The following is a 17,693-nucleotide window of genomic DNA, read 5'->3' as shown; positions in this document are numbered from 1 at the left end:
GGAGAGCCTGGCTGCTCCAGGGATGAGCCTGGCTGGCCCAGGGAAGAGCCTGGCTGGCCGAGGGATGAGCCTGGCTGCTCCAGGGAAGAGCCTGGCTGGCCCAGGGAAGAGCCTGGCTGCTTCAGGGAAGAGCCTGGCTGGCCCAGGGAAGAGCCTGGCTGGCCCAGGGAAGAGCCTGGCTGCTCCAGGGATGAGCCTGGCTGCTCCAGGGATGAGCCTGGCTGCTCCAGGGATGAGCCTGGCTGTCCTGCAGGCGGGAGCAGCAGCTGTGCGTGCCCTGTGAGAAGGCGCCCATTCATCTCCGCGAGAGCGTGCGGGGGAGGCAGCGCAGCACAGGGGAGGGGGAAGTGTTGGAGGAGGCTGAGAAAAGGAAGGAGGCCACAGTTAAAAATAGGATAAAAGGACATGAAAAAAAAATAGCAGATTTAAAAAAAAAAAAAGAAAAAGCTGCGCTTGGAAAATGCTCTGCAGCTGGAGAAGCCATCGGGCTGAGCCTGGTCAGCTTTACCTTCCCCCCTTCTCCTCCTCCTCTCCAAGCCCCCTTCCTCTGAGCGTGGGCCTGGAAGATGGCCCAGAAAGCGCTCACAGAAAGCACTTTCCTGCGGGGTTCTCCACCGGGAGAAGAGCAGGCAAAGGAGGGGGACACGTGGGGAAAAGCTGGGAGGGTTTGCCACGGAGGCGGGCGGCCCCGTGAGACCCTGGGCTGGGAGCTGGGCTGGAAGGAGGATCACAGGGTCAGCAGGGTGGGGGCACAGGGAGCATCCAGCCCTGCTTTGTGTGGGGTCAGAGCACACCCAGGAGTTTCTCCAGCTGCGAGGGCTTGCTTGGCTCTCCTGCCCAAACCAGCACAACACCAGAGCAGCCCAGGCTGCAGGGACTTGATGCCCATGAAGCACCAGCTCTGCTTTTTGCTCTCCAGAAGATCCCTGGAACTGTTCAAGGCCAGGCTTAAAGCAACCTGCTCTGGTGGAAGGTGTCCCTGCCTGTAGCAGGGGGTTGGAATGAGATGATCCTTAAAGCTCCTTCCAACCCAACCCATTTGGGGATTCTGTGATTCACTTCTCAGTGAAGGCAGGAGCACTCCCCCAAATGCTCCAGAAGTATCCAAAAGGCTGGGAATACCGTCGGTCCAAGGATGGTAATTCAGCACAACAGTTGTAGAAAGTTCTCCCGCTGCAGTCGGAGTCGTTCCATCCCTCACTTGCCATTAACAACAGTTTTATCTCCCCTATCAGTAAGGAAAACAAACCCGCTCTGAGTGGAAGGGGCTGTTCAAGTGGCCTTGGCTCCTAAAGGCAGCACAGCCAGCACTGTGTCCATGCTGGAACTGGAATGGAATCACAGAATCCCGGAGTGGTTTGGGCAGGAAGGGACCTCAAGGATCATCTCATTCCAACCCCTGCACCGCGGGCAGGACGCCACCCCCTCGGTCAGGTTGCTCAGAGCCCCACAACAATTTGATAATTCCAATGTCAAATCTTTCCTTCCACTCCAGTTTTACACCTAACTTTGTATCATCCAAAAAATACTCCCGTGGAGGAATATTAGGATCGTATTTCTTTATGGATTCGCCATACGGTGCCAAGTGTGGCTTTCAGCATCCTTCCAGCAACGCTCTGGGCAGGCACAGGGCACCTGCAGGTGGGTGGAGATGGAGCAGCCATGGTGCCCTTACAGTCCTGATGCCACGTGTGCAGGGAGCAAAGCTCCTGTCCCTGGGCAGCCGGCAACTCCCCTCTGGGTGGCTTTGTTCTGCCACCTCTGGGCTGGGCCTTCCCCTCGCTGTGGCGATCCCTGGGCAGTGACATCCCCAACATGTGCACCACACATTGTGGCACGAGCTAACAAATGAAACTGACTCCAGCCCGCTTTCAAATGTCGGCTTTTTAAAGCCAGAAAAACTCCATCCCTTCTTGCTTTATCTATGAGCTAAATCCACACCAGGCTTTCCTTTATCCATATCACAGAATAATCTTATCAGCTTCAAGCACAGTGTAAATAAACTTGCCCAAACTTCAAAGGCAAAGCATCTTCCCTAAACGCAAGCAGTCCTCAAACTCTTCGAAATGTTGTGGGTTTCTATTGCAGGAGGATATATTCACACTTGCATTTTCCTTGTTGACTTGTTTCTTTCACCAACATCAAGACCATGAAAACCAAAATAGCCTCTGGTGCAGCAGAAGAATAGATGACAAATGGTTTTCATGTGCTGCCGAGACACAAAGGAGAAATGAAAGGCTGTTCCTGGCCCCATATACAAATGAGAGTTTCCTCTCGTTTAAAATTAGAAACTGCTCTAGACTGAAGAACCAGCAACACTAAAAAACAAATCAGAGAAAGAGCACCTTGCATGGCAACAGGAAGAACTGAAAAGTAATTCTTAGGTATTGCAAGAGAACCGGGGGCTTGTCCTGCTCATCCCAACTCACTAAAAGCTGGATCAAAACCTGTGGAAGACAGCAACAGCTTGGATTTCTTTCCCTGGCTTCACTGAGGTTGGAGGCAAGCTCCAGCCTCTGTATCAAGCAAGCTCCCAGAGCCAGTGTGGGGTGAGGAGGCGCTGGGCTGCAGATATGTTGGTCCTCGGAGAGAGCACTTCCACAGAGAACGGGAGACGGTTGGGGAAAAAAACCCTAAAACAACTTTCCAGGCACAGACTTGCAAAATGTTTGAGCAAATCCAAATGCTGCCAGGGCAGATTTCATCAGAGCAGAGCTGACATCATGCTGAGAGAGGTCACCCACAGGAGTTGAGCAAATAGCTGGAATAAGGACGCCTGGGAATAGCAGAGGGGCTTTGCTCCGGCCACAGGCACAGCTCCGTGTGTCCATCTCCTGCTCACACTCAAGTGCTCACCAAAGGAGAAAGGAAAAAACTCAAATGCCTGAACCTTTGCCAAGGAGAGATTTCAGACTGTACATTTGACCGCAGCAGTGGCTGGTTCTGCTGAACTCTTCAGCTGCAGAAAGCTCTGAGCACCAGGGCTTTTCCCCCCCAGGGGCCAACAAGCACCACTGATGAGCAGGAACTGGTCCCAGGAGAGCAGCATATGCCACAGGAAATCTGGCACGGGGTTTGAGCCCTTCAGGACAGGCTTACGTGGGACTGAAGTGAAACATAAACTTCATCTTGGCCCTTGGCAAAGGTCACCTTTGTGCAACCTGAGCTCTTTCTCTTGGTTCTGTGACCAGGCTGTGCTGGGGGTACCTGAGCCCTGGGCTGCTCCCTCCTCACCCACCCCAGGCCAGAGACCATCTGCTCCTACAAGAATCCTGGAATACCAGGATGGTCTGGGACCTTGGATGGGACCTTAAAGCTCATCTCATTCCACCCCACCTTCCACACCACAAGAAACAGCCCAAAGCACAAGCTCAGCATGAAAATTCATGTGTTGAAACACACGTGGGGCAAGAACCAGACAGCGGTGCTTTTGTAACAACTTCCAAACTAGAGATGTGTGGGAGGAGACATCAGCTAGGCCAGGCTGGGAACACATTCCCTAGGCCAGGCTGGGAGCACATTCCCTACGCCAGGTTGGGGATTGCTTTAGCTGATGGCCCAGCCTGGCCCCTCACCTCTGGCTCTGGTGACCACCACCCTCCCAAGGAATCATAAAATCCCAGAACTGGGTTGAAAGAGACCTTAAAGCCCATCCAGTGCCACCCCCTGCCAAGGGCAGGGACACCTTCCACTACCCCAGGTTGCTCCAAGTGTCCCAACCTTGGACTCTTCCAGGGCTGGGGCAGCCACAGCTGCTCTGGGCACCCTGTGCCAGTGCAAGTCACTGAGTTACAAGAGACCCAAAATTTCCACCAGAGCGGAAAGGAAATTTGGGCATCCCCATTTCCTTGTAAACCTCCATGGATGCCACTTCCCAAAGTCACTCACCAGGAGCCAGGACATCAGTCCTGCAAATGCCAGGAGAAATGCAGAGGATGCCACCAGCAGCTTGGCAGGTCCACCCTGCCCATGGGATCATCCTGGACACCCCAGGGAGCAGCAGGCAGGGCTGCTGCCCCTAAATGCAAGGGAGATGCACCCAGGACTTCAAAATTCCAAAACCCAGCAAAACGCACAGCAGGAAGAGGAGAGGAGGTCTCCCACACCATAGCAGGGAAGAAGGAAGCTCCCACCCTTCAGCATCATTTCAATTGGAGGACAATAGATACAAAAAATATATTTAAGGGTTTTTTCTGCTTTCTGGGCCAATCTTCACGAAGGGAGACCCTTGACACCATCAAGCCTGGCAATGCTGTGCCTGAGGGAGGCACTAAGGACAAAATCCCCAATAAATGAGAGCAGGACTGGGACAGGAAGCAAATCTGGAAGGAGACCAGGGGGACACACAACAAACAGAGCCTGGTGGGGATTCAGGCTCATTTTCCCAGCTGAGGCTGCTCCGAGCCCCCCAGCACAGGGAAGGTGCCACCCCCGTGTCCCACCCGTGCCACCCCCGTGTCCTACCTGTGCCATAGTGCTCCAGCCCCGTGGGCACCTCCTGCGTGGCGGGTTCATCCCACAGCGGGCAGCACGGCCTGGGCTGGCAGCAGGAGGCCTGGAAGCCGCACGTCACCCAGGGATCCTCGCAGGGACCAGGGACTCCTTGTTTCTGGAAGGAGAAGGGAACGGTCAGGGGGGCAGGATCCCGAAATGTGCAGGGGGCAGTGGGGCTTCCCCCAAAATCAGGCAGCAAGTCCTGCTCTGGGAGATCCCAGCTTGTGCGGCTGAGGGGTGTTGGGACGGGGCCAAAAGGGGCCTTTTTTAAACCAATATGAGGAGAAAAGTGAAGGTCGGAGTGGGGCTGAGCTCGGCAGGATTTCGGGGTTAGGGGACACCCTCTGTGGCAGAGTTTGTTCCGCCCCCCCCGCTGGGAATGTCATTTTTTAGCAGCAGGAGATCCCAAAACCCCCCCAAAATGTGGGGGGGGGTCACCAGGGGGTGCAGAACCACAGCCCTGTCCAGGCACTGGGGGAGAGCCTGGTCCCAGCTGTCGTATTTATGTTCTTCTTCCTATTCGTAGGGATTTTATTTGGGATTATATCCTTTATATTTGGGTTATTTAAGTTTATATTGGTTTTATTGTTGTGTCCACAGACATGTATATACATGTGGTATGCACACATGGGTGTGTGAGATATACACCTCCTATGAAATGTATATATATATATAATTTATATAATACAATGTATAATTTGTAGAATTCATAGAATATATAACACAATTTTAATATAAATTATATAAATTGAATAGATACATAAATATATTTTAATTCTATTAATTAAATATTTATATAATATTTAAACATAATTTACATAAATAATATAATGTATAACATAATTTCTAGATAATATAATTACCTGTACATTACATAATATACTGCATTATTATATGTTAACACCCAACACATTATATTTGTACTGATTATGTGTGACATAAGCATTTATACCCCCACACCTATGCAATCCTAGCTCATAACTCAATAGAAATTACACATTTATTTTTATTGTATATGAAGCTAGATTTATACTTTATAAAGAAAATATATTCATCAGACAGAGAGGTACTTAGAAACATAGATTTGTTTAGGTTGGGGAAAAAAAAAAACTTTAATAAATGATCCCAGGATGTAATTTTCATTTTATTTTGTACACACCTATTTATTTTATACTTATATATTTGTGTATATATTGTGTGTATATATATGTGCACACTGTATTGATTATTTTTATAATATCTATATTATATTATATGTATTGCGTATTTTATATCTATTATATATTATATAATAGACATTATATATATTTACACATTATATATTACATATATTTACATTATATTATATAATAATATCTATTATATAAAAGTAATAATAATATCTATACACAATATATATATTTACCATGTACACAGACATATATACATATATATAGCATATAATAAATACATTGCATTTAAGTGTTTGTCTCCCTAGGAGAGGACAATACCATGCACGTACCTATAAATAAATGCAGGAAGTTTGAATTTTTTATCATTGTTACCATTTCCCTGCGGGGGAATAGATTTCCTTGATGGCCAATCAATATTTAAAAGCCAAATGTTTGCTCGGAACCATTCAAAGGAAAGCTGTGCAGCTGCCTTGGGAATATTTTACGGCTCAGGGTGGGCTTTTCTTCCCAATTTGGGGAAAATGTTGGCTCTTAGCACATGTTCTGTGTCAGCCCAGGGTTTATCTGACCTCTAACGCTCAGCAGTTCTTTGGAAAAACAACTACAAATATCATTTCTCTAAATAGAGGTCTGATTTCTCTAAATATAGGTCTGATTGATTTAAACATGGATCAGATTTCCCTAAATATGGATCTGATTTTCCTAAAAAAGGCTGAAATCCCTGCCCAGCCTGTCCCAGAATCACACCCCAACCTTTATTATACGCAACCACCCATCAGCTGCAAACAGGGCAGAGCCGGCTCGGGAGAGGGAGCACCGGAGTGCTCCCAAAACCCCAGAAAACCACGGGAACCTTTCCCAAACGCTGCCCTGCTCCGTGCTGATCCCAGGTGAAGGGCCGCAGGGGGAGCAGGCACCGGGACAATGCTTCCCCTGACAATCCTCCCAACACAAGCGCAGGAAATCCGATGCAGGATCCCATTTCCAGGGGAGGTTTGCAGGCTCCAGAGGGGCAGAGAAGCTCTGGGTAAACGCTTGGAATTCAGGACTTCTCTGGACTCCCTAAAGGGACTCACGAGATGGCACCGAGCTGGGTCAGGGCTGGAGAAATCACAGCAACCTGAGAGAAAACTGCTGGGGTAGGAAACCAACCCCAACTCCTGTCTTTTATAGAGTCATGGAATGATTTGGATTGGAAGGGAACTTAGAGACTGTCTCATTCCTGCCATGGGCAGGGACACCTCCCACTATCCCAGGTGGCTCCAAGCCCCATCCAACCTGGCCTTGGGTACTGCCAGGGATCCAGGGGCAGCCACAGCTGCTCTGGGCACCCTGTGCCAGGGCCTGCCCACCCTCCCAGGGGAGAATTTCTGACTAAAATCTAATCCCTGCCCACCCTTGTGCAGTGCAAGGCCGTTCCCCGTTGTCCTGTCCGTTCCTTACCATCATCCCAGGCCGAGCCAAAGGATAAGGAGCTGCGTTGCCGATGGCCGTGTCCATGTAATAACTCATCATCTTGGAGGTGCCTGCAGCAATGGAGAGGGGCATTAGATTCCATGCCATAAAAACTGACAGCCCCACTAAGCCTGTGCTTCCCACAGCTGTATAAACCTTGGAGCACCTTAGCGAGTTTAGGCTGGAAAAGTTAAGAGGAAAAATACCCGGATTAATAGGAAATATTGTGATTAGAGGGGTTGTATCAACAATGCAGCACCCAGATGCAGGAGTGGAACCAGGGGAGGGCCTGACAATGGGGAATGAGTTATCACCTGCAAGTGAGGGAGCTGCTCTGAGGGAAGATGAGATCATATTTCCTTTGCTGGAGAATCGGTGGGAAATCATTGCCAATTTTTTTCTTTTGAGAGAGGAAAAAAAAAAAAAAAAAAAAGCAGTTTGTTGTTGAGATCAACACCTTTCCTGTGAAAGCTTTGTCAGGCCCAGCCTGTCGCACAAAGAACTTTGCTGTTTCACAACACATCCTCTGTTTTCCATGAGCTTAGGCTTCCCTCGCTGAATGTCTCCCTTGCAGTCCCACACGGCATTCCTCACACGGGATTTACTCTCCTGAGCAAATCCTCCTGCCAGAGCTGCTCATTAGCTGGGATTTTTAATCACCAATGAAGCCATTTGTGTGGCTGAGGTGGAGGAGCTGCAATGTGGCTCTGTTATCAGAGGTGTGGATGTTTTCCCTCTCTCCTTGCAGTGCCCACGGAAAACACAGGGAATGCACTGTCTGTGCTTTGAGGGATTCGACTCCAAGGTGCTGGGAGGAAAGAGGGAAGGGGAATAGCCTGGGCTGGGCAGGATGGGGCGTGGAGCCAGGGGAATGGCTGTTCCCAGCCTGGTGATGAGGAGAAGCTGCTTTAACCTCCCCGAGGACAGCTCTGGCTCCTCGGGAGCACCTCTGGATTCCTGCAGAGCCCTGGGCTGTGAGTGCTGCAGGAGCAAACACCGGTCTGAGTTATCTTACAACAAAATCCCAGAACCTTCAGGTCCAGCCCTTAACCTGGAGCTGCCAGGCCCACCCTATCCCGAGTGCCACTTGATGCATTTTTGGAACACTTCCAGGGAAGGTGACTGCACCATGCCCTGGGCAGCTGTGCCAGTGCTTGAGTGAAGAAATTTTCCTGATAGCCAACCTAAACCTCCCTTGGTGCAACCTGAGGCTGTTTCCTTTACTCCTATCACTTGTTCCCTGGGAGAACAGGCTGAACTCCCCCCGGCTGCCCCCACCTGTCAGGGAATGGTGCAGAGCCAGCGGGTCTCCCTGAGCCTCCTTTCTCCAGGCTGTGCCCCCCTCCAGCTCCCTCAGCTGCTCCCCACGTTTTGTGCTCAGCTCTTCTCAGCACAACCACGTCACCTCCAGCCTCCACTTCTACGCTGGACCCTTGACCATCTCCTGGAGGCCCTGGGACCCTCTCCCAGCCTTTCCTCTGCTCCTTCCCTGGAGCTTTGCTGCTGTCGGAGCTCGCTGCAGTTCTCCACCCCCAGGGAAGGGCAGAGCTGCTCTGGCTGTGCCTCACTCAGCACCTCAGCAAACAGGGACCCTCAGAGCATCTCCCCCGCGCCCTGTGAGTAATGGCCCAACACAAACCACCTGCATGTGCACGGTATTAAATTATCATCATCATTTCCTGCTGGTTATTACTTACTCTGCCTCTAACACCAGCAGGATTTTTTTTTTTTTTCAAACTTCTCTTTTTTAATTCACAAGACTGAAAACTACCCCTGCGCGGTGGAAGAACAACGAGCCTGTTTCTGTCTGTGCTGTACCCAAAACCACACCGAGCCGAGTTAGTGTGGCTCAGAAGCCTTAACTAATCTCAGCATCTGTGCACGCCCTGCCAGCCTGCCCTAACGAGGCGTTAAAACGCCTTGGCTTAAATCTCCCTGCAGCTGGGGCAGCTGCAGCTGGGCGAGACGAGGATGGTGTGTGGAGCCCATCGCTGCAACCTGAGCAGTCCCAGAACATTTGGGTTCGAAGGGACCTTAAAGCTCATCCTGGTCCACGCGGCAGGGACACCTTCCAGGACACCAGGGTGCTCTGAGCCCTGTCCAACCTGGCCCTGAGCACTTCCAGGGCGGAACATCCCCGGTGTGAAGGGCATCCCCTAATGCAGGGCAAGGTGCTCGATCCCAGCCCATCGCACACCCGGCCCCAACCTTCAGCGCACAGAAACCATCTCAGGCAAACGCGGGCTGACCTTGCCCTAAAGCAAAGGTTGATGCTGCCAAACAGAGCAAGACAGGGTGAAACGGAGCCAGAGAGAGCTGGGGGCTGTTCACCTGCCGCAGTGACACCCACGTGTCCCAGAGTGAGGAGCCACAGCCCCAAGAGCAGTCAAACAGCAGTCCCCGCGAGCAGCCCTGCTCTCTGCTTTGCAGCTCGTGCAGCGGCAGCTGGGGCTTGGTTTGGGGTTTTTTCCCCTTTGATCGAGGCACCTCACGCGCAGCAGCTCTCGAGAGCCGCGTTCATGCCTCACTGGGTGTCGTTTGCATCTTTCTCAGGCTGAACCTTCCAGCAAGGCACCGCACGCTGCTGCTCGAGGCTGCGTGTGAGCACTGGCAGCAGCAGCACCAAACCCGTCCTGACAGCCGGGACAGGCTTCCTGCAACAAGGAATAGCAATAGGATTTAACCAGAGCTGCAGAGCAACCCCTCCCCAGCCCGCAAGAGGTGAATTATCATCTCTAGACAGCAGCTCCAAGACATTTAGAGCCTCTTTGCTTTCTGGTTTCTCTTCCCCTCCAAGCTGAGCTGTTAAAAAGCACAAGAGAGGGGCAGAAACATAACACAAAGCTCCGCAGCAATTTGCATCCCCATCTCTGTGGGTTCAAGACAAGTCCTGGTTAAAAGCAAATGAAACCAGTCCCCCGACCTGATGCAGGTTTTGTGGGTGACAGCGGTTACAGGACAGAGAAACACAGGCCTGAGGCCGTGAAAAAGACCTGGAATCATGGAATCCCCGATGAAGGAATCCCAGAAGGGACCGTTCCAACCCCCCACCATGGGCAGGGATGGCACCCAAGTAGGTGACACACCCTGCTGGAGAAGGCAGGTGAGCAGATCCTGTGCATGGGATAATTGTGCTCTGGAAAAGCGAGCAGAGGAGGCAGAAGAGGAGGCAGAGCCAGCAGAGACAGAGCTCTGCTGTGCTTTGTCCAGGCTAATTTTAACAGAACTTCCACCACTTCCCGGAGGAAACTACTTCACAGCCCAAAACATCTCCCACTGTCAGCAAGTTTCCCTGATGGCTGAGCGATATTTTGCTTCTCCGCAGCTTCCTCTAATAAGAGCCTAAAGAGTTCCTCTCCTCCCCTGGATGCTGTCAGGGAGCTCAGCTGAGCTCCGTTCCAGGCTGGAGCTCTCCGGGACAGGTAACTTGGCTGAGACTGAGGAAATCACTGCAGATTTACATCAAGATAATCCAGAGCCACAGCTCCCTGAGAGCTGTTAATAAATAGAGGGGAATCAGAAACATTTGGTAAAATCCTTAATGACTTAACAGTTTGACTTCAGCCTTATTGTTTGCTCTTATTATTCCTATCCTATTGTGAAAATATGTGTGGGAGAAGCAGCATTCATTCTGGGACTTGACCAAGTACCAGCCAAAGCTATTACACTCCTGGGTCACTTCTAAACTAAATTAAAATTTTAATTTCATTTCAACATCCATCCCTCCTCTTTTACAAGGTCGGGGGTTTTTTTAAATTTTAAGTCAATTACCAAGCTTGGTTTAAAAAGGGAAAAGTTGTTTGTGCTCATGATTAACACACAACCCCCCTGCAGAAGTTGGGAAGGAGTTAAAAACGAATATTAGAATAAAGTGAACTCTGTCTGTTGGCTATATGAAGACACTTTACAGTATTTCCATGTAACGTCTGAGTTTTATGCTGTTTTAAGGATAGGAGGAGGGAAGTCGAGCGATGCCACAGTGGCTTCCCAGCGGCCAATCAAGTCCCATCTCTGATTCCCACTTTAATGCTCCATCCATGGCTCTGATGCGAAGTCCTGAGGCTCAGACTGTTCCCCAGGTTCTGAGCTGCAGGACCACGCTCAGCTCTGTCCCACATCCCTCAGCCCCAGCTGGGCACCCAGGGAAGGTGTCACGCCAGGAACAGCCACCAAACACTACTCAGGTGCTTTCCTCCATCCCAATAAACCGAGAAATTTCCATGGGGTCAGATGGGAAGCCAGGAGGATGCGGCAGCATCAGCCACCCCATTAAAGTATTTCTGGCTTCGAGAAGGTGAATCAAGGCTTTAAAAGCCTGCAGCAGCCCCTGCCACACCCCCACCCTCTGACCCAGAGCTGCTCAGTGATAACCACTTCATTTTTGCATCCAGCACTAATTTATCATCTTTGAGGGGGTGGGGCAAAGGGCCGGTGGAAATGACATCCTTCCGCCAGGCTTTAACCCTTGGGATCCGGGCACTTTCCAGGCTGCCCGCCAGCTCCGTTCCAGGCAAAGGACGGGCTGCTGATCTGTTGGCATCTTAGAAACCTCCTCCCATTCATCAGCCCCTCGGACAAAAGGAGCATCCCTAAGGCAGCAGCGGAGCAGTGGACAGGAATGGGCTTTATTTACTTACGACCATGCCTTTTATCAGGTTGGCCGCACTAAATCCCACATTTCTTATGATTTTATAACTTTCGAGCGTTCACACCCGGTTTCCCGAAGGGAAGGCGGGCGGGGCACTGAGTGGTGCTGCGGTAAACAATGGAGTAGCAGTGGTAAATAGAGTAGCAGTGGCCCTCCTGCACCCTGTAAATACTGCGGGAGGTTAAAGGGCCGGGATGAGGTCACCCAGGGAAAGTGAGGGGGCGAGGCCGAGGATGTGAGCCCCCGGGCCACTGTCTGAGCCGCAGGGCGCTGATTGCCGGGGGATTCGCGCTTGCCGCAAAGGATGGGGCAGGGGCCGCCTGTCAGCGCATCCCTGGCTCTTCCCTCCCCCGGGGCCTGCCAGATCCGAGGGAGATATGATGGGATCTCAAGAGCCTTCCCGTTTGGCTGGACAGACTCTGGCTGGGATGGGTGACAGCGGCCGTGGGAGAGTGCCAGGGTGGTTAAAGCTTGGCCCAGACTCGCAGAGCCCTCGCCCTCCGTGCCTGTAGTAAACTGCTTTTTCTCTACATTTTCCTGCTCTCTGCTCCTTCATCCATTGCTCAGCTGCTAATTAAGCTAAAATAATGCCCCATCAGCAGCCCCAGCAGATGCACAGCTGGGTTCAGGTGGGATTAGGGTTTAGGTGGGGTGCCAGAGCTGTTGCCATTAAATCACCCTGCTCTGCCCCGGCCCACGGCAGCCACTGGCAACTGCGGGAGGATGAGAAGGGAGGGTTAATGAGGGCAGCTGTTATTTCACTCGCGAATTTGCCTCCGTGAAGCAGTGGACTCACAGCACCATGCCACAGGCCAGGCCCTCAGCTGGGGCAGAGCAAAGGGGGAAAGAACGGGATCAGTGTCAGAGAGGGATCCCTGCCGCAGGGCAGGACCTGACCCATCCCGCAGAGCCCAGCCTCTCCCGTGGCACAAGGATGGACAGCCCAGCTGGGAGTCCGTGTGGTGCTCCGGGATCCCTGTGGGACCTTCAGCAGGACAGCTGGACCAGCCTGCCCAAGCTCGCTCTGAAAACCCCACTGAGCCCCGCTCTTCCACGGGGCTCCAAACCATTGTGGCAGCTGGGGTTACCTCGTGTTTCTTTGTCCCTCACCTTGCCAGATGGGAAAGAATTTTCTGATCCAGAGGGGCACACGGTCCCCCCCAAAGCTCTGAGGACAAGGGACACACACACACATCCCAGTGTTGGGGTACAAAAAGCACCTCAGGCTTCCACACACTCCCAGCCCCTGGGCAAGGAGAAAATGCCCCAAAAAATCCGGTTTGCCAGAAAATTATCGACACGGCAGGCAGGAGAAAGCTGCAAACCCAGCGGGATGGGAGGCAGTGAGAATGGGCTGCAGCAGGAAAGGGCCCAGCCCCAGCCCGCAGCCCCCAAGGTGTCGGCTGACAGCGCAGGATGGGAGGCTGATGGTGGCTCTAACGCCGAGTGAGTGGCCACATGCAAAGCAATGATTTACAGACTAATGGGAAAGGGGGAAGGCCTGGCCTGGGCCCTCAGGGACTCACAATTCCCACTGCCTGGGCCGGGGGACAGGATTCTGCTCTTCCCAAGGAATGGCAGCGGCTCGGCAGCACATCCCTGCAGCTGTCACACTCCAGCTTCTCCCACAGGCCCACGCTGGCACCTGTGGCACTCTGGGCCCTTTAGCCACTCTGGCCATTGCCATGGAAAACACGTGGAGGGGCCACAGCAAATCCTTCCAATCATCCCTGCAAAGCAGGAATCAGCCCCGGGGCTGTCTGTCCGACCTCAGGCACTTTGGATCTCCCCTCCCTCCCAGCAAAACCAAACCTGATTACACCAAAACCAAATTACAACTCAAAACAGAAAAGGAACTGCAAATTTAATTCACTGTACTAATGCCAGTGCACAGCCTTCCACCTCCGTGAGGAAAATAATAATGTTCTCCTGAATGTCCATATAAAATTATGTACCAAATATATAAATATATATCTATAAAGATTTTTAAAGGGAAACATCACCCCAGACATTTCGAGAAGATCCTGCAGCAGCAAACACACAAATCTATCACTGGGAGAGACTGGAAATGGAGAGAGGAAAAGTAAATCCCCACAAACCAAATCTGAGGTGTCCTGAAAATGTTCCCAGGTACCTCCAACCCCCGAACGAGTTCGCAGAGCCTCTCCCCCTGCCACTTACGGCTCAGCTGAAGGACCCAGAGAAAAGCTTTGTATCCTCCACGGCTTCCCACACTTGTGTCCGCTCTCCTCCCAACTACCTGGTGCTCTCCGCGCCGGAGCCGGGGAGGATGGAAATACCATAGTGTTCGAGGCAGGGCTGCCTATTCAAAGGGAGGGGGAGTGGTCAGCCCCGCGCCCAGGGCGCTGCGAACGCCGCCAGCCAGGAAAGAGCCACCTCTGGCCGATGTCACGGCGCTGGGAAAGCAAAACAGCGGCTGCTTGGAGGTGGGGATGGGGACAGCAGCGTCCTGCCGGCCCCGCTGTGGGGTGGCCTTGGGGTGCCGTGTCCTAGAAATCCATCCGAGGCTCCAGCCCCCCAAGTCCCGTGAGTGGAGTTTATTCCTGCCCAGGGACCGAAGCAAAGGCTCGCAGAGCACGGCCAGGTGAGGCTTGTGCAGCCCTGGTCCCCAAATCCCAGCCCAGCTGCCGCCCGTGCCCGGAGGTGCCTCATGGCAGAAATCCCTTCCTCCTGACGGGTCCTGGCACCTCTCCTTCCCTGCTCCCGTGGTGTCCCAGGGCTCTCTGCTCTGCTTCCTGCCTTCCCCCTGCCCCGGGAAGGATCCAGCCTGCTGCAAACCCCTGGCATGTTCCTCTGGAACCAGAAAAGCGCCCTGGTGGCCGCTGCTTGCTTTCAAAACCCTAAAGGCTGAAGGAATCCTCCTTCCATGAGGAGCCGGAGAGGGATTTGCTCGGGCAGCACTGGGAGCCACTGGATCAGCTCTGGCGGGGGGGATGGTCCCCACCCACATCTCCCCAAAGCCCGGTCCCAAGGCAGGTGCTGAAGGTGTCCGGGGCCTCTCCACACAGGAGAAGGGCAGGAGAGCACATTCCCGGCCGGCCAGGACAAGGGAGTGGGGCAGAAACACAGCCGGCAGTGGTCTCACTCCGTTAACGCCCCTGTGCATTATCCAGAGGCTCTGGAAGAGCAGGATCTGGGGTTGTCTCTCTCAGGGTCTTTGCCCTGTCTCATTCACAGCCTGGCCAGGGCCCTCCAAACGCCAGTGGCACCCCCAAATCCCGGATGCAGGAGGACGTGTCCATCCCGCCTCTCCCTGTCTCGCTCTCCAGGCAGCAGAGCCGCGTTTTCCTCCAGGAGAGGGCTCCCGGCTGGAAATCCTGCCCGGCTCCAGCACGGATCCCATCCCGTTGTCTCCATGAGCAGCCCTGGAGCAAAGCCCAGGCACCAAGGGTTCCGTGTGTGCTGCTCCAGGACATTTTGGCAAAATGGGAGCCTGGGAGCGGCTGCTGGGATTTTCCCTGGAGATCCCAACAGCAACAAAGAGCCCCCAGCCGGGGGGCTCAGCCCCCACTGCCTCCCTGCACCGACACCATAAAGTTCTGCTTGCAGAGCATCTGCAGGAGGGGTTGATTTCCAGGGAATTTGGCAGCACCCTCACCAAAAAGCAAAGCAGCCTGTACGTCTGAGCACTGCCACTGCTGCAGGATCCGTGTGAGGAGAGGAATAATTCCCGGAGATTCCCTTTCCCAGCACACCTCTGTGTGTTTTGAGCACTCTCAGCACAGTGGACATTTGCAAAGTGCAAACCAAGCCTGAGTTTGCTCCCACGTGGGGAATTTCTGCCTGCACAGGGCTCCTGTGGCATCTCCTGCTGCCAAATGTTCCCCGCAGAAATCAGCTGTGCCGAACGAGTGCTCACAGGACAAAGGTCCCTCCTGCCCTGCTCTCCCAGCCCAGGAGGTTGCTGAAATGCACAAAGTGACAAATAGCAAAAAAGCCACATTATTTATGCACATAAAACTATTCCCAGGTCCTCCAGGAGCTCCCAGAAAATGAATTAATCTCTCCTTTAGCCCTGAATTTAGGAACACACAGCTCCAGGTGGCCCAAATCCGTTACCTGCTGGCCTCGCCAGGCACGGCTCCTTCTTGTAGCTGTTTTAACACAGGAAATGATTTACAGGGTTCCATCTCCCCAGGAAGGTTTCCAGCCTCCTGGGCTTTGCTACAAAGGCTCTGTCACATCTGAGCTCCGAGGGAGTGGAATGTGTTCAGCAATCAATTTTTATCCGGGCAACTCTTCCCGGGATAACCCCGCTGGCAGCTGCGAGCAAGATGTCCTTCCCTGGATGCTCCGCTCAGGAGGGTGTTGGGATGCAGCAATCCAGACATTAACAGCTCTGAGGAGCGGCTGTGCAGCCGGCTGGGAGCGTGGCAATGGAATCACGGAGTCATGGAATGCTTTGGGTGAGAAGGGACCGTGAAGATCCCCAGGTTCCACGTGGTTGCCTGGTTTCGGGGTTGCTGCTGTCACATCAGTCACCCGAAACCAGTTGCTTCAGCTCGCAACAAAAAAGTTGGGTTAAATTTCGGGCAGCTCATGGAATTGATCATAAAGTCATTGCACTTTCCATGGCAGCTGCTTTGGGTTTGCTCTGTGCTCATAAAAAATAAAGCAATCCCTTCATGTTTCCCCACAGGGCTTATTGATGGTTTCACCAAATCCGAGATGTCTTGGGGATGTTTCACGGGTTCTGCTTCAATTTGGGGGCACTCAGGCTCCTGCTGAGAGGTGCAGGACATTGGTGTCGGCAGAAACAGCCCCTTTCCCAATAACCTCAGAAATCCTTGTCAGCATTTGGGATGAGAGCTCAGAGCAGCATCACTGGGAGGTGGCTGCAGCTGGAGACGGCCCTGGTTTGTCTGCTGGAGCTGGGCAGTGAGAAAGGATCATTCGGGCAGAATTCAGCCCAGTCCTGAGTGTCACCGGCTGTCACCTACCCCAGTTCCACTCCCTCACAGCCCCCGGGTTCCTCCCCAGGGAGAGATCCCTGTGCTCCTGCCTGTGGATCACAAACCACTGAGGGGGAGAAGCTGCAGGTAAGGAGCTTCCAGAGCCCTTCACGGATCATCATTTCCATCTGACTCTGGGAACAGAGCAGGAACCAACAAAAGGATCCTGAGCACCAGAATCCCTGCTTTTGGTGTTACCCCAGGGAGAAAAATGGGGATTCCTGAGTCGGAGGAACCTTCCCGGTGTTTGCCCTGGGAGAAGGTGACACAGCTGGACCAGGAGCTGCCTGCGCCTGGAAATCCATGGCAGGTCTGCCCAGGCTGCCCCAACATTCCCTCTGCCGCTCCTCAGAACCCAGGCGTGGCTCACAGCCTGTGCCCAGATGTTCAGTGGTCCCAGAGCTGGGCACATCTGGGATCCAGGTGCTGGCACCCTCTGGAGCTGCCTGGCCTCAAAAGCCAATGGGGACAGCACCAGAGCTCATCCCTCTGGACCAACCCCGATGAATTCCTGCCTGGATGGAGCCCAAGGACACTGAATGCCCGAGCTAAGGGGAAATTTCTGCCCTCCAAAGCAGGAGAAGGAGCTTTTTCTACCCTTGGATCAGACAGGAGCTCAGATCTTGGATGTCCATCACCTTGGATGTGAAGGATATGCACTAAAACAGAAAAGTTTGGGGTGTACGGGAACATCCTGAATACTTAAACTGCCCCACAAGTGACTTTGGTGATGCTCTTTAGGCTGGGAGCTGCTGCACGTGGATCTCCTCCATGTCGACCAAGATAATTGTGATAAACTGGCTCATCCATGGTTTATCCCACTTTTCTAAGGGAGACCAGATCCGTGTAAAAATGGGCTTTAAACAGGAAACATCTGAAGGTGTCAGGATTGGGTGAGAAACGAGGTGGGGAAAAATTCAGTTTTCATCTCCATCCACATGGATAAAAATA

The 17,693-nt window shown here is 52.7% G+C and overlaps 1 protein-coding gene across 1 annotated transcript in view; it reads right to left on the bottom strand.

Moving 5' to 3' along the window:
* Positions 1-14,053, bottom strand: part of ETS1 (ETS proto-oncogene 1, transcription factor) — a 76,309-nt gene extending 62,256 nt beyond the window's left edge. The window contains exons 1-3 of the mRNA XM_032133708.1: positions 13,951-14,053; positions 7,110-7,192; positions 4,465-4,609 (exon numbers count right to left, since the gene is read on the bottom strand). Coding sequence (XP_031989599.1) covers positions 4,465-4,609; positions 7,110-7,181 — 217 coding nt within the window. The 5' untranslated portion in view covers positions 7,182-7,192; positions 13,951-14,053. The remainder of the gene's footprint in view (positions 1-4,464; positions 4,610-7,109; positions 7,193-13,950) is intronic.
* Positions 14,054-17,693: the final 3,640 nt, after the last annotated feature.

This window comes from Corvus moneduloides, chromosome 25 (genome assembly GCF_009650955.1).
Source record: "Corvus moneduloides isolate bCorMon1 chromosome 25, bCorMon1.pri, whole genome shotgun sequence".
In the NCBI taxonomy this organism is placed as follows: Eukaryota; Metazoa; Chordata; class Aves; order Passeriformes; family Corvidae; genus Corvus; species Corvus moneduloides.
This window is presented reverse-complemented; position numbering and strand designations above follow the sequence as displayed.